The 18,414-nt window shown below is 32.6% G+C and overlaps 1 protein-coding gene across 1 annotated transcript; it reads right to left on the bottom strand.

Moving 5' to 3' along the window:
• Positions 1–13,960: 13,960 nt before the first annotated feature.
• LOC127092544 (uncharacterized) lies at positions 13,961–17,068 on the bottom strand. Its single transcript, XM_051031445.1, has 14 exons — positions 16,817–17,068; positions 16,501–16,623; positions 16,370–16,423; positions 16,148–16,279; positions 15,897–15,980; positions 15,684–15,802; positions 15,486–15,587; positions 15,265–15,381; positions 15,062–15,133; positions 14,905–14,971; positions 14,759–14,812; positions 14,560–14,649; positions 14,391–14,435; positions 13,961–14,268 (listed from the first exon to the last, which is right to left on the bottom strand). Exons 1-14 carry the CDS (start codon positions 16,844–16,846, stop codon positions 14,173–14,175), a joined length of 1,185 nt encoding a protein of 394 aa, XP_050887402.1. The 5' UTR covers positions 16,847–17,068; the 3' UTR covers positions 13,961–14,172.
• Positions 17,069–18,414: the final 1,346 nt, after the last annotated feature.

Genomic DNA, 18,414 nt, shown 5'->3' with positions numbered 1-18,414 from the left:
AATTTCTCACGTACTGCTCAAATTTTCTCCAACTCCCTTAATCTCATCACATAATCTATTTATTTAACCTAATTTCAGCTTACTAATAATTCCTCCTTGGCCAATCTTATTTTTATTTCTCACTACTTACACCACAATTTCATTAATTATGTTTTTCCACCCACCTCTTAATATTCCTATTTTCTCATTAATTTAATTAATTAAAAATAACTATAATTCAACCTGATTCTCATAATTATCAAATAAATCATATAAATTGACCACACTCAAAATTAAATAAACACAAGCAATTAAAATTAAATTAAATAATCAATTGAAAATTCGGGTCGTTACAACTCTCCCCAACTTAAAGAATTGATGTCCTCAGAAATTACCTGAAGTAAAAAGCTCTAAATAAGATTTTCTCATCCGACTCTCGAGCTCCCACGTTGCACTTCCACCAGCAGGTTCTCCCCATATGACATTCACCGAAGCAATTTCCTTGCCTCACAAGTACTTCACTTCACAATCCTCAATCATCAATGGTGATGCCTCAATAGTCAAGTTCTCTCTAACTTGCACGTCATCCAACTGGTTCACATGAGACGGCTTAAGAATGTAGTTCCGAAGTTGCGACATATAAAAGACATCATGAAGGTTCAAAAAAGACGGTGTTAATGCAACCCTGTAGACCATCTTTCCTACTCTCTAGAGGATCTGATATGGACCAATGAAATGAGGTGTGAGCTTTCAATACTTCAACGCACGACCAACACCAGTCACTAGTATGACTCTCATTCTGATCATCAGTCTGCGGATGATAAGCAGAACTCAACCTAAATTTAGTCCCTAAATCTTCTTGCAAACTATGCCAAAACCTTGACATAAACCTCAGATCTGTATCTGACACAATACTCGAAGGAATACCATGCAGCTTCATGATTTGCTGATGTAAACCTCTGTTAACTTCTCCAATGGATAACTGATCTTTATCTGAAGGAAATGAGCCTATTTATTCAGTATATCAATGATAACCCAAATATAATCACTCCCCTTCATCATCCTCGGAAAATCAGTCACAAAGTCCACATAAATTCTATCTCATTTCCACTCAGGAATACTTAATAGTTGTATCAACTCAGACAGTTTATGATGCTCGGTCTTGGACTTCTGACACATCAAATAAGAATAAACGAACTTAGAAACATCCTTCTTCATACCTAACCACCAAAACATCTTCTTAAGATCTTGATACATCTTTGTGGCACCGGGATGAATACTCAACCCACTTCTATGACCTTCCTCAAGAATCTTCTTCTTAAGCTCTGGTAAATCTGATACACAAACTCTATCTTTGAACCTCATAACATCATTCAAATTAACTTTTAAGTCTGCCTCTTTACCTTGATTGATCAATATTAACCAGAAAATCAATCCCAAATATGACTTATGGCCCTCTATGATCTGGTCCAAAACAATGTTCGTCAATTTCAGCACACCCAACATACACTCTGCGGCTTCACCTTGCACATCAAACTAAGATCTCGGAATTTTTCGATTAAGTCCAACTCCCTAAGCATCAATGCCGACATATGCAAGGACTTTCTACTAAAGGCATATGTCACCATATTAGCCTTACCAGGATGGCAACTTAGCTAAAAATCATAGTTCTTCATGAACTCAAGCCACCTTCTTTGTCTCATGTTCAACTCTTTTTGATCAAAAAGATACTTCAAACTCTTATGGTTGTTAAACACTTTGAACCTCGCACCATACAGATAGTGCCTCTGGATTTTATGCACAAACACAACAATTGCCAACTTTAAGTCATGGGTAGGATAATTCCTCTCATGAACCTTAAGTTGTCTCGAAGCATAAGCTACCACACTACTCTTCTGCATGAGCACGCCTCTCAATCCCATCTTTGAAGCATCACAAAACACCACAAAGGATTCACTAGCATCAGGTAGAACCAACATTGGAGTTGTTGTGATCCTCTTCTTCAACTCTTGAAGTCTTTCCTCGCAATGAGCATCCCATGCAAAAACTTTCCCCTTTCGATTTAACTGGGTCAAAGTAAAACCTAACCTCGAAAAGCCTTCTACAAATCTCCTGTAATAACCAGCCATGCCTAGAAAAATTATGATCTCAGTAATAGACTTAGGAGTCTCCCACTGCAGCACTGCGTATACCTTAGATGGATCAAGCGCAATACCACCACTTGAAATCACATGACCAAGGAAGTTCACTTCACGCAACCAGAACTCTCACTTGGAGAAATTTGCATATAACTTCTTCTCTTGTAAGGTCTACAACATAACTCTCAAATTTCCTACATGTTATTCATCTGACTTCGAATACACCAAGATGTTGTCGATGAATACCAGAACAAACTTATCCAAATAGGGATGAAAGATTATGTTCATGTACTTCATAAACACATATGGCGCATTAGACACTCCGAGCGGTATCACTGAGTACTCATAGTGACCATATATGGTTCTAAAAGCAGTCTTCAGAATATCTTATGTCTTCACTCTAATATGATGGTAGCCCGACCTCAAATCAATCTTGTTGAATACACAAACACCTACCAACTGATCCATAAGGTCGTCAATTCTCGGAACAGGGTACTTGTTCTTAATTGTGACTTTATTCAGTTGTCAGTAATCAACACATAATATCATACTACTGTCTTTCTTCTTTACCAATAACACAGACGCTCCCCACGATGATACACATGGTGTGACAAACATTTTCTTGAGAATATGCTCTAACTGTTTCTTCAACTCGCCCAACTCCGATGCATACATTCTATATAAGGCCATCGAGACAGATCTAGTACCAGGTACTAAATTTATGGCGAACTCAACTTCACGTTCCAGAGGCAAGTCACAAATATCTTTAGGAAATACATCAGGAAACTCACACACCACTGGCATAGCACTAGCCTTAACATCTCCCTCCACTCTTAAGGAATCAAACAACATGAGTACCTGATCATCCTCCCTCAAAAACATCTCAACTTGTCAGGCAGATAAGAATCTCGAATCCACACTCTCTTCGAGTTCGGGAAAAAACAATTTATAGACACATGATTAAAATCTATCCAGTTCATCCCCAAAATCACATCGAGTTGACTTAATAGCAAATAGATTAAGTCGACTCTAAAGTTCTTACCATAGATGATCAATAGACAATTTAAACACACAAGTGAAGTAGTCTCTGAACCATTAGTTGGGGTATCAATGACCATACTTCCAACCACAGAAGACACTTCAAGTTGCAACTTGTTAACACACTAAAGGGAATAAACAAATGAGTTACACCAGTATCAATCATATCAATTAGTTCAACACCAGAAATAAAATATACACCTCGAATCAAATTATCTGAATTTGAGACATTTGCACCACTCAAAGAAAAAACTCTAGCAGTAGTCTGAGCAGCAGTAGCTGGCGCCTTCTTTGGCTTCTGACATTGGGTATTGCGATGACCCTTCTCACTACAATTAAAATAAATTGGCCTATTACTCTTGCATTCAGCCTTGCGGTGACCTATTTTACCGTAATTGTAACACTTCAGGACTACATTCTTACATTCATTAGCATGGTGTCCCAACTCTCCACACTTAAAACACTTCAGTGGAGCCCCTCCCCCACTTATCTTGTTCTCATCTATAGGCTTCTTCTGCTTCCCTTTCTCATCTGTGATCAAATAACATTTCCTATAAACCTGTTTCCTACCCTTCTTATCAACAACACTATTGTAGTGTGCGGATCTAGCCCTGATATCCTCATCATAAATCCTACACTTGTTTACTAGCACAGAACTGGCAGATCTCTTGGTAACCAATGAATTGCTTGATTTCAGGATGCAATTCATTTTTGAACCTATTAGACTTAGACGCTTCAACCGTCTCACCATTATAATATGGGCAAAACTTCATTAGCTCTTCGAATTTAGTAGCATAGTCCACAACCAACATGTTCCTCTACTTCAGCTCTAGGAACTCAATTTCCTTCTTGCTGCACACATCAGCCGATAAATACTTCTCTAAAAATTTCAGCTATGAACATGGCCCAGGTAATCTCAGTACTGGCAACTTCCGTTCTCTTACGCATATTCTCCCACCAGTATTTAGCCTCCTCGGATAACATGTGTGTACCAAACAACACTTTATGAGCCTTACTATAAGCCATGACACAAAAATCTTCTCAAACTCTCGGAGCCATGTCTGAGCACCTTCTAGATCATATATGCCCTTGAAGGTGGGTAGGTTGTTCCTCTAAAACTTCCCTAACCCGCATACTCATCATCACCTTCATTCTGATTTTGATTCACTTATGCCATCACATTGGCCACTGCTCCCAAAGCTTCCGCAATTGCATAATCATTTCTTCCATCCATTTCTCTGTACACCAGCAAGTAACCATTAGAAGAAACATTGTATCGACAACCTTCACACACTTGTCACATACTAGGAAATAGATAAAAATCATAAAACATGGTCGGGCGGACCGACCTGCTCTGATACCACTATGTAACACTCTAGTCCTTGAATCGATAATTAATAAACTAATTTAAATACAACTCCATGATCAGAGTGTCACACATGCTTCACCATAGCATAAAAACATCAGCATAACATACTCAATAAAACTCAGCAACAGAAAATCATTAACTTTGGCATACAAGCCTCAACATCAACCGAACAACAAAACTTCAACATAATAAAAGCATAAAGCAAGCAAAGAGTGAATAATCCATCCCCAGTGCTACATTTGAGAGAGACTCCTCTAAGACTTAAAGATAAAAAGCTACAGAGGCATCAACGTCGTCCTCTAACTTAAGAGGCTACTCTTGTACTTGATTATTTGTAATCCATAGAAGCACATATGCCACAACAAAAAAAGAGGTGAGAATAAGCTCAAATAATATAGTGGTTCAATACATGAAAAGAGCAGATCATGAGCATCTACATCAATAAATCACAACAACACCATGTATTCTACACTCAACCATGCATCAATAATTATCTATTCATCATAAATTACTCATACATAATCAAACCAAACACACTTTGCATATATTACATATCACATCATTAATATTAATTCATTCACAATGCTGGTATATATGCAATGTGAGACCACCTCAACTATACATGCAAATGCGGTATCGACTCATTGGACATCAGAGGTATGTTATTGATATTTCCCACTTGTTCTTGATGTCACCAATGGACTATAGTACATCAAATCACTATTGATTCCACCATTGAATCAACAACGCTTCACCATTCTTATTATACGTAAGTCGGATACTCGTTCCTGATCTAACCGTTGAACCAGATCACATCAAAATAGTTACTGATTCCACCACTGGATCAACAATGCTTCACTGATCCCACCATAGGCATCAAGAACTCGCTCCTGATCCCACTACTAGACCATAGCACACCACTGGACCGGAGTATGTACATCATGATGAATGACACATGCAACTATACGCCAAATGAGGCCATCAACACAACATGCATGATCCTGCTCTATTATAATTCACCATTTATAATTTATACACACATGAAAACCACAACATGCATCCATAACCCACAACATCCATTCATCATCTCATAACATTATTTATGCATAATATTAATTTATCAACAACATTCACCAATATTAATTCACTAATGCATATCAATATTTATGCAAACTCACAATTCATCAACAATCAATCATCTACTCATTCGATAATATTCAAAGTATATCAACTCACACCTCAACACATCAAACATCATAAAACATCATCAAATAATGTCATAGTATATCAACTAACACCTCACCACTTGCACCATAATTTCATTAATTCTATTTTTCCCCGACCTATTAATATTCATATTTTCTCGTTAATTTAATTATTTAAAATTAACTATAATTGTAACTAATTCTCATAATTCTCAAATAAATCATATGAATTCACCATACTCAAAATTAAATAAACATAAGCAATTTAAATTCAAATAAACAATCAATTGAAAATTTGGGGCATTATAGTGTCCCTTAACACGGGTCGTGTTTGCCCTTTATGTTGCGCTCATATAAAAAGGTTAGGGTTGGACGTGCCCCTTGGCACGGGCCGTGTCGGCTTCCTAGACAGTTACGAACTCTTGAATTTGTGAGTGTTTTTTGTGAATGTTGTAACTTTGTAACCCCCCTAGTATATTATATTAGTGTTTTTAATAATTTGGCACGAATTTATAGATGTTTATGGATGATTGATGCCTCGTGTTAGTATAAATAGAGGCCTTGAGCTTGAGAGAAAAGGGAGAGACCTAAGGGTGATTGTCGCGACAAAAATAGTCGAGTGTAACGATGCTCGAAATATAAATAAAATAGATTCGCTATCGAACTTTATTTATTCCCAAAGAGGGAAGGGGGAAATATCGATAAAATTCATAAAAACAAAAAGAAATGGTCGTCGCAGCCAAATCGGATTCGGGAGTCGGTTATGCAAGATGAAGGTATTAACACCCCTCACATCTATTATACTCAACGGGACCCATCTAGTTAGTTTTATGTTAGAGTGTTAGTGTGATATTGGTTTGCGATCTTCTACTTATCGAGTGAGAAAAAAGAAAGAAAGGAAAATGTTTTTTATTAAAGCGGTGTTTTTTTAGTATTAATGTGTCTTACAAGATTTCTCAATCATGCTCATATGTATCTCTAAGTGCTATAGAGAACTCAAGGCTACGTAGTTCTCCTAAAAGAGAACTATTGGATTGATTGCTTTTAAGAGAGTGATCCTTAGATTAAATTTGAGAAGTTAAACATTTACTTGTTGTTCGCTCTTGGAGGCTGAAGTCTTTATTTGTTTCGCGTCGAAATGGATGTAGCATACTCGTTTATGAAAATTGTTTTCGGGGTCGCACAAGGGCGAAAAACAGGTTTGATTGGTTTGAGTTGATTTTAAGTGGAGACAGACATCCAAACAGAGAGCTCTATTGCAGTACTCAAATGCCCGAAAAGGAAGAGGCCTAAGCCCAATCAATTTCTTTTCATCCAAAAGTTTGTTTATGAAAAATGTGCAGAAAATTAGGTCAAAGTTCATTAACGGAAGATGATTATTCAGACATGGAGCTCTACTGCAGTGTCCAAATAATCGAGAAAGAGAATGTCGATATCCAATCAATCTTTTTATCCTATAAGAGAAATGACTTAATTATGATAATTATTATGTTTTAATATGGAAGATGAATGTTCGTACATGGAGCTCTACAACAGTATTCTGACATTCGAAAAAGAGAAAGTCTAAATCTAATCAGTTTCTTTCATTTTTATTGAGAAAAACTTTTAAAAACAGGGGGACGACTTGACATTGAATCAAGTGTCTGAAGCTGACTTCTGAAAAGAATTTGGATGTGGCGGGGGCGCTTTGCATTGTAATCAATTTGAATTTGATTTAGGAAAAATGCTCGACGTTAAATCAACTGTTTGTTTTTTGTTCTTTTTTCTGAAAGTGGTTGATTTTTAATCTTTGATTGACAATCAACTAATACAATAAAAATAAATGAAAGCGTTAAACTTATTACACAAATTAAGGGAATAGGGGTACAATTTGTTGAATGAAGATATAACATAATAATTAATCGATACAAACTTTGAAAGATAATTGTAAATAAAAGAATCTCGTTGTAAGAAGGTCCAAGAGAAATTCAAGAGACTCAAAATAAAAATAAAAAATTTGAACTATATAATTTAGCACTATGTTAAGAAATCGCAAGGCGATTCATGTAGGAATCACCTTATTTGAGGCCGATCAACAAGACTCTATTCGTTTAAGCAATCTCTTAGTTAAATTGAATTTTTAACTCCGAAATTGTAACACATCTGTGAAATACCGATTTTTTAAGCGACAAAAAGAGACGAAAATTAAACTAAAAGAGTTTAGCGGCTATGTTAAGCGATCGTAAAACGATTCATGTAAGAATCACCCTATCTGAGTAGGTCAACAAAATATATGCGTCTAAGATAAAAAATCTGTTTATCATTTAAGGCAACGCAATGAAGATGAAAATAAATAAAAAAATTGTTTATCATTTAAAACAAAATAATTAAATTTAAATAAATTAAATTATAATCAACTAACAAATTAAATAAATAAATAATTTACTCATTTAAACTAAACAAATAAAAAATATAAAAAATATACGAGAGAAGTGTATGGATGATTATAAGGTCTAATTATGGATTCAAAATAAGAATCTCATTGGACTCAAAAGCCCATTCTATTTTTTATTTTAAATTGAGATTAATTATTATACACTGTCAATGTAAAAAGTTTTACACCATCGGTTCATCACCATCACCCATTTGTATTACTTTATAGATTTTTAAAATAAAAGTCAAACTTCTTTGAATATCCAACGTCTATAATTAAGTGATGGTGTAAAACTCTTTTACACTGACAGTGTATTTCAATTAATCTCTTTTAAATTTAGATAATGAGCAAATATCAATATCAAATATCAATAATAAATAACTAACATAAAAATAATGATTAAAAAGAACAACAAAAGAGAAAAAAGAAACATGAATTTTCTCTCCTAACTCCTACAAGTTTCAGGAGACTCCAGTTCTATAAATAGGAGTTAGAATTCAGTTTTAGGTATCAGAATTGTTTAGAATTTTAATTAAGTTGAAAAATTAGTTTTGTAAAAGTACTTATTTTTCACACTGAGAGATAAATATATATTAGAGTTTGATTTTAGAGATTTGCAGTATATATTTGGATCGTTCATATTGTAATTATGCCGAGGTTGGATTTCCAAATTTTTATTGAACAATTTTTCAAAACCTATTTTTAAAGTTATATTCAATTCAATAAAGTATTAATTTCTGCTACTTAGTTTTTTACTTTAGTTTATTTCTTAGTAACTCTATAATCAATATCTTTAGTATGTTTAATATGTTTAATATAGATTTTTATAACCGACTCTTAAGTAGTTACTATGTCCATGATTAATTTTTTTAGAGTCTGAAATGTGAGAAACGTCGTACAAACTTGATTCCATAAAATTAAAGTCATTGAATTTTCAATATTAAAATAATTTTTTGGTTATGGATTTTGTTCCTAAGAGCTAAAATTTTACCGCGAAAGCGAAAATACAATGATCCTGATTTCAACGCGAAAGTGTGAAAGTGGTATCCGACCATTTAAATTTAGATTTTTAATTTATAAAATAGTGATAGTACTTTATTTATTAATTAGGAATTATTAGTTTTCAAAAAGTAATTTTGAAATTGTAATCTGTAATGTGCGAAAGTAGATATGGTTCCAAAATTCAATATTGGCTGCACGAAAGTGAGCAGTATTTTTAAATTAATATTTTTATCAAAAATATTTTTAAAACTAAATTTACGTGTTGGATTTTATTCGATCTCCGTTTTTATATTAATTCCATAAACTAGCTTAGTTTAATTCCTTTGCATTCAAAACTATTAATCATCACCTTAGATTTACATAACAATAGTAGATAAGAGTAAGTTAATATTCAGTCTTTGTGGGATCGATAATCTTTTATATTACTACGATATTTTCGTGCACTTGTGGAGCTATCAGTGGTGCATAAACAAAGACTCAAAAGATAAACCCTAACTCTAGGTATCTTCAAAACATGCACACCTCAAAAGTGAGGTTTGAGTCTCTTAAATAGCAATGTCTTATAGGATTTTCTCCTTTGGATTTCATATTTGATTTCGTCCAAATAATAGCATAATCTTGTTAGATTGGATTTTCTCAATAAAGATCTCCAATAAAAGATATGACTTGTTATTAATTCTGTTAAAAATTGAATCTCTATTTAAATCAGATTTGATCTTGAACAACTGTCAGACAAATCACACAAACACATTACTATAATGCATCAACGAATATGATTAAATCTTAACCAGAATTTTACTCCAAAGTGGCATCCATCATGGCATGCTGAACAAGGTCAGATGTTACACTGCACATGTTAGAACATTGTGTTCCACATGTTGCAATAGTACATCCAAACTAACTCTTCTCCATAACTATTGAAGAGTGAATCTTGGATAGAGAAATACTGAACCACAACTACAATAGTTGTCAGAGGTTACAACACACAATAACATATGTCTTTTTGCTGAAGACCATATGTTGTAAGACACAGGTTGGAACATTGTGTTCAATATGTTACACCAAAACATCCAAAATGACTCTTTTTCATATAATCCTTTTTTGTAGAGTAGTTCTTTGACCAAATCTTCCTTGAAGGTACATCTAGACAAATCTTATTTGATTAAAAAAATCTAAATCTTTTCTAATTGATTTTGAATTATCAATACAAACTTCTTCCCAAAAGCAAAACTCTGCATCTTGAAGAAGTGAGCACCTCAACACTTTTGAAGGAAATCAAAAGGTAAACAGAACATTATTGTTTAATTGGTTATGTCAAGCCCTTTAGCCAAGTAACTTTTGCTTAACAAGTTTTGTCCAGCACTTTAGCTGAACATCTCTTCTTGAAAACTAACTCAGATGTTGGAACACATGTTGCCTGAAATACATTTTATTCATATGTTATTTTACCTAGTGCAGTCAATCCAAAAGGAACAACACATGTTAACCATGGTCTATGGTGGCTAGGTGTATGAGTGGCTGGTAACAGTGAGTATGATGATTGTAGTGAAGAAGATGTGACCCAAGTTAGTTTTACTAGGGCCCCACGGTAGGCGCCATTGTATTATTCAAAAATTAAAGGTGTGTATGGTATCCTTATGAGGCCATAGGATACTCAGAGGCCTTAGTAGGTTTATAATAATATAGGATGGTTAGAACTTGCTTGCGGCAGCGATAAGTCATGTATGGTGGTGTTATAGTGGTTTTAGAAGACTTACTTATATGAGGTGAGAGGCTCTGTATGTTAGCATAGTGCTTAGAATATTGTATCTAGTTATGATTTGTCCCTTCTCTCGTTAGTTTAGAAGTATTTATATAGGCTTTAAGGCCTAAGGTTTCCTTAGGAAGGATCACTACTGACATAGTCAATAGTGGACAGTTGGATCTCAAGCTTCTTTTGACCAAGAAACATATTTTCTCACATTTTCCATGACTGAAAGAGATAGGAGGGTACTTGGGCCGAGGCGGTACCTCTTAGGGGGTGACATGTAGTCGTCGCCTATCCTGGGGTCTATTAGGATCACGCCCTTAGTTAGAGCATTTACAAATATAAAACTACAAGGTATAATATTGTGTTGTTTTGTAGTATTTGTAGTTATTGTGTTGAGATTGGACATTTAGTGTTATTTTTGCTCTATTAAGATGAAATGATCATTGTTGTTGGTTATGTATGACTTTTATTTTATTTTCAGAAGGTATGTGATTATGGATTGTACTTGGATGAAATCTAATAGATTAAGTAAAGAGTATGAGAATGAAGTGATTCAATTTTTTAAATTCACGAGAAAAAAAACTTTTGAGCGATAATGAGATTTTTATTCTTCTTGTAAAAATGTTAAAATACACAAAACATCCAAAGAATGATATATTCAATCATTTAGATTATGATGAAATTATTCAAAATTATATGAAATGGGTATGGCATGGTGAAGCGGAAGAAAAAAAAGACATGTGTCACGTAGAATTAAAGTTAATGAAGATATGAATGATAACCTAAAAGATATTATATGTGATATTGGAGTAGATTCTTTTAATGAATCTCATGTGTATGATACTTTAGAAAGTAATAAGGAAGAGTCATTATTTCTAGGATGCAAAATTTTTACAAGATTGTCATATATGGGTGGACAAATAGAAGTTTTACTGAATTTCTTAAATTGTTGCAAGAAATGCTTCCAGAAGGTAACACGTTGACATAGCATAATAAAACTTTCATAAATTGGTTTTATGAAAGATATTTTAACATAGTATGCATTCAAGACAATTAAATGGATGTCATACATGGTAAAGTTTAATGTAATAATTTGGAATTCATACGACATTACTAAATTTTTATTGTATATAAAATCAAAGGATGATGGTTGTACCATACAAAATAATGATGTTATGGTTGAAGTTGAATTCATGTATTTCTCTAGTTCCAAAGATAAGAATCATGTATTGGCATCTAGAGCGTACTTTAAGGTCATTGAAGAGATTTTGGAGATTGATTATATTATTCTTAAAATACATTTACTTAAGTGCAAGTGGATTGATAATAACATTAGTGTAGTAACCGATGAATTAGGATTCATACGGGTTGATCTTCAAAAGGAAGCTTAATGAATGAACCATTCTTCATGGCATCCCAAGCAAAGCAAATTTTTTTATGTCATTGATCCTTCTAACATTATATGCTCAATTGTTATATAAGGAAAACATATTTCTGATAGGGATGAAAATCAAGATTTAAATTTTGAGACACCTTCTTTCGCAACACATATGTGTCTCTCATCTAAAAAAATTATCCAAGTGATGTGCATCTTATTCATTATGATCATTCATATATGCTTATAAATTATTTATGTTAGTTATAGTTATTGATACATGTTGTTGATATTGAAGTTTGAATGTTGTTGTTGTTGTTGATGTTGTTGTTGTTGAGATTGAACTTTGAATGTTGTTGTTGTTATTGATGTTTGAATATTGTTGTTTTTATGATGTTGTTGTTGTTGAGATTGAAGTTTGAATGTTGTTGTTGTGATCAATTGTTTAAAGTTTGACAACGTTGTTGTTGATTGTCCTAATTGATTTTAAATATGGTTCAAATTATAGGTGTTTAACGACCGGTTACAAAATTTACAGATATCAACTTTTGGACTGTAGTTCAAGAATTTCCATTTTGCTTTTTGTTTTTGTTGGTTAATAGTTTATTCTAATTTTGTTGTAAAAAAATAATGTGTGTCATTTTGACTTTCCAATGGGTGCAAACAATGATTTTTTTTGTACATAAGATTGATTATGTTTAAGAAATGGGAAAAATATCTTATTTTAAAATAATACAGATACTAAGACGATGCCTATTACCTCAGTGATTCATATAACTGAGGAGAAAAGTGGGGTGTGCTTTCCAACCCTAAAAATAAATTTTAAAAAAAGTATTTGTTGGAGGATCAAACATATGACCAATAAATCTTTTTCCTCGGTGTAAGATCACTCTAGGAAAAAAATAGCAAGTTTTCATACGTCCTTTGTTATCTCATATAATAAGTTGATGTTAAACCCCTTTTTAACATTAAAAAAAAGCATATTTTTTGTTTTTTGAAAAAAAACAATTTAGAAAAAACTTATTTTTTTCAAGAAAAAATTGTTTTATCTAAAAAAAACTTTTTTTTAAAACCTTATATTTTTAGAAATATTAATTTAAGCTATTTTTTGTGATTTTAAAAAATAAAGTAGTTTGATTTTTATTTTGGATATAGATGTCTATAGATTTTTAAAAAATCTTAAAATCATATAACATGTTTGAAATATGAATTTCTTAATATTATACGTACTAATAATTAATTGAATTTAGATATAAATATAAATAATCTCCTAAAATCAGGAAAAGGAAGTAACATTTTGATTATTGACTAGAGCAAAACTAATTGAGAGAGAAGTATTCACACTTTGGGTTAATTTATTTCAATATACCAAAATTAGTCACACTAATAAACAACATTAGTGGATACATACATTGCATGGTTGTCATAAAAAACCGTCAATGTAAGACTTTTTCTCAATAATAGAGTACGCAAAGAGTGATTAAGGAAAAAGATTATAAAATATGATACAACTAAGTTACACTAAATTAATAAAATGAATGCCAAGAATCATCTGCATTATATTATTAAAAATATAAAAAGAGAAATTTGCAATACAAGACATGAACTCAACAACAAAATACGCAAAGTGTGATTAGACAACTAAGCTACTCTAACTAAATTATTAAAAAATATATATAATTGACTAGGACTTTTAAGCAAAAAAAATTGTGAAACCTTCATAACAAATCAATAGCATTGCTCTAAAACGTGATATGAATGAAGTTCAAACCAGATTGAATAAAAATGTGGAGAAAATCCACTGATTAAACCACAATGCTCATGAATTACATTTGCTTAACTTCACAAAAATGATGTGTTTTTTTTTTTTTATCTTTTTATTTACAAAATGTTCATAATTTTGCTATTTAAATGGATCCACCCAACATTTATCTTCTTCGACAGCCTTTTCCCAACGTTTTCTGAAAATATCTAATTCCTGATATGAAAGCCTCCTTACCTGTATATTTGTCACACAAAACTAATTATAAGAAAATTAATTAGATAAGCTATAAGTCATTTTCAAACTCTTCAAAGATTATACTTTAAGTTGCCTATTGCACTAAGTATAGTAAAACTTACATCAACTCTATGATCCTTTTCCTTTTCCTGAGATGAATTCGAAACCTGTAATGCAAGTAACAGTTTATAAATCTCGATTTCAAGTCAGGTAGAATGAAGATAAAGATACGTATCTTAAAAAACAAGCATGTTATGAAATCGTAATCTTAAGGAATCTTGAACATATTACCGTAGTCTTATCTATGCCTCCAAGAGTGGGACGGTTGTAGTGGACGATGTATTCAGCATCCACGACACCGACATTTTTTGTTCGATCACCCTATTCATTGTACATAAACAATGTCAGGAATTCTCTCAATCATGGATCGAAGAAAATAACGGTTTGTTGATATGAAGTAAGACATAAGGAGCATATGTATATGACTTGCCTGAGAGCAGTAGCCAAGTTGCATATCTAGTCCCCATGCATGGATCAAGTCATTCTGTAAAATAAAATAACGATAAACGATAACGAAATCGTGTTTTACAAAGTAATTCTCTTGCAACTGCGCGAATGGAACAAAACGATTCGCACCTGAATCATGTACCAAACACAACGCCACGCAGCTTTTGAGAAAACAGGAGCCATCATTTCTATCCACCTGAAATGCATAAGTTCGTATTTCTTCAACCGCGTCAAATAAATGGAAAATCAACATTGAATTTGTTATTTCCGAAAATGTTATTTTTACCCTGTGCAAGGAGGAGCAGTGCTACTTTCGTCGCAGCCTTTACCGTCACTACCAGCCGCTTTAAATGTTCTCCTGTGAGCATTATACGTTTGATTGTGATTTGTTGACAGTGTAAACATTTTACAGAGTGATAGTGTATCAAAATTAAACTCGTACAAAATGTGACTATGGACGGAAAAAATAAGGTAAGTATGCGCGGGAACCTGTGCACTTTCGACCTCCTCCCTTGAGCAGTAATCTGATGATGAATTTCCGATTGTTTAGGATCAAGTGCTGGTTGTGATATCTCAAGGCCTTCTTCTTTGACAATAGAAACATACCTTAAAAATCATAACCAAAAAAATCGAAAACACTAATCTTTAATGATGTTGATCAATTCAAATCCAATGGAAACAAACTAAAAACATATTCTAGTTCTACATACTTCTTAGGATGGAAATTTTCGACGCCGAGGTCCTCGTCCCAAAGGAAAATATAATCATAGTCTGCAACTATGTCGGGGTGTAAGAATCGTTTCGCGAACCACCTATTCATTTAAAACATGTTCAGAAATGTTCAGAAATGCGCATAACACATTATGAATACATGAATTGAATCTCAAATAAATCATCTAGACACCTACCATTTGCTTTGATCGACTACGGATATATGAATGACACGATCATGCCATTCGAATTTCTTCCATTCGTCAACAACGCCATCGTAATGGAAAAGCATTACACTGAAATTACTTGCTAAAAACTGTGTTTTCGTGTGCAAAAGGGTCATGATCCATGGTTTAAACAGAGTATTATTAGTAATAAAACATGTTACCAAAAAAAACACATTGAAGTACCTTTTTGACCATCTTGTCAACTAGGTCTTTTTGCTTTATCCCAACTGCCATTGCAAACAAGTTTGCTGATACATTCATCTTAACCTATTCAAAATGTAAGCAATTGAATAGTGAGATATATAGTGTGAAGATTTCAAGTCCGGCCGCATCACAATCCTTGAAATTGCAAAGAATCAGACTCATCCAATGCAACGATGCCTCGTTACAACCGCAATCACAGAACAATGGACATAAAGTTGAGTGAAACTCACTTGTGGTTCTTGATAATGAGGCTGACCCCTCTTAAAGTGAGGAGGAGCCCATAAAGGTCTCATCTCCAACCTTGAAGTACTCGCGACTATACCTTCCGGTAACGCCTCGCTTCCACTAGGCCTGCACTTCTTCTACTAAACAAACATAAGCGCGAAACCTAAAAACATCGAAAATATTACATGATCAAGTGACAAAACAAAAGGTATCAAGAGAAAACAAACCTTGCAACTACTAGAACTTCCGGAATTCGGATTTATTGTGAAGCTTGATAGTTTCTGCATAGCAGAAAATCAACGAATCGAAAACAATTTTTACTCGGTAAAATCGAAACTCAAATTGATCGTATAAATACCTCTTTGTAGCTTTGAGAGAAAATTGAAGTTGTGAAAAACAAAACAACACATAATAAAAATGTTGCTGGTAAGATTGCATAGAAACATGGCATTTTAGTCTTTGATTCAGCAACCAAAACCGTCTGCTTCAAAACATAAACACAACGTCAGAGAAATCAAAAAAGAAAAAACTATGAAATTAGGTTTAAATAATACTAATACTCAATTTCAAAATAGAAAACCTATTAATAAAAAAAAATGTGATTCCAATTTTCATATTGTATTCTCAATAATCCATTGAATGATCAACATTGAAAGGAAAAAAGAAGAGATTACCCGAGAAGGTGATGCCTTCATGTCAGGCATTGCAAGATTCAGAGAAAATGAAAATAATCAAGATTCAATTAATTGTATTAGAAAGAAGAAGATGAAGAATTAGGGATGGTGATAGTGATGATCATGGATCATATCATAGAAACGTAATTCAAATTTGTAAGGTTTAATTAAACAAATTTTTTTTTGAAGATCAGAGAGAGTTAGTTGACGAAAGGAGCGGGAAGCAAAACATTTTCTGTGCCACAAACAAAGGTGGTTTCAAAGGTTGTTTTGTTCCTCACAAATATTCAAACCTTTTATTTATTTATTTATTTATTTAGGTACAATATTTATTCCATCATTCGTCACGTTAAATAATTTAATTGGAATATTTTATTTATCTAATATTTCTTATTGGTTGGTGATGCATGATAGCATGTGCTCACATTTAGTCATTGACTAAGAAAATGTAAATAATATTGTAATTTATGAGTTACTTTCTCTCTGTTTAATTATTGCTTATTGATTTGTTGAAATTACTATTTTTGATATGATTCTAGATTGTAAACTATGCTCCCTTTATTTTTTATTTCCTATTTCAAAACCATATCTTAAGAAACTGACCCAAAAATCTGAGGATATGAATTAAGTCATAAGTAGAGTTTATTAACATTCAATGCGAAAACGTGTATTTTTATAACTAAATTCTTTTAAGGGACGCATCAATTTGTTTCAAGGTCAATATAAAAATTATTTTTATACATTATTTACATTTATAAAATAAAATTTATGCATAGTTTCAAATTTTATATTTTTAAACTAAAGAATTTTTTAAAAAAAGTTTTTAAAAAATCAAAATAATTGTGGTAATAAAATTGATGGTTTAATTATTCAATTCATAAGAAATCTATATTAATTAAGAGAAAATAATATATGTATTAAAACACATTTATTATATATTGGTTTATTTATTTATTTTTCAATTAAAACATAGTTATTACGTATTTTCAAATGAGGAGAAGATATTGCTAAAAAGAAAATAATTTATGAGTTAGTTTATCGAGATAATATATAAGTAAGTGGGTCACTACCTATGAATAATCGATTATTCAACACATAAATGAAATGTTTTGATATTTACACATTATAAATTTTTATGAGACTTGTTCCAAATGATTCTCAGCGGTAAAGAGAAAAATAATTGATTAGAGCATTAAGGTTAATCGATTATTTAGCTGTAAAACAGTTCACAAATTATCAAATAATTTCCCAATCAATTTAGTTAGGCCTTAAAAAGGTTTTTAGGTGGTACTAGCCAATAAAGAGAGGTTCCTCAAGGGTTTTGAGTGTGTTTGTGAGTTGCTTTAATATGTTATGGGGTACTCTCCTACTTTCACAAGACTCTGGTCACTTAGATAAACACAATCAGACGAGTTTTAACACTTCATCTCTTTCACAAATCTGAATCTACGTGTTCTTTTGTCAAATACACCTGATCATATAAAGCATTTTACTGAAACTTTGAATCTTCTATTTGATGAGACTTGAAATATGTTTAAGTTAATCGCCATCATCAGAGAATTGAAATATATCACCACAATTTCAACAAGCATTAGCAT

This window comes from Lathyrus oleraceus, chromosome 6 (assembly GCF_024323335.1).
Source record: "Lathyrus oleraceus cultivar Zhongwan6 chromosome 6, CAAS_Psat_ZW6_1.0, whole genome shotgun sequence".
NCBI classification, from domain to species: Eukaryota; Viridiplantae; Streptophyta; class Magnoliopsida; order Fabales; family Fabaceae; genus Lathyrus; species Lathyrus oleraceus.
This window is presented reverse-complemented; position numbering and strand designations above follow the sequence as displayed.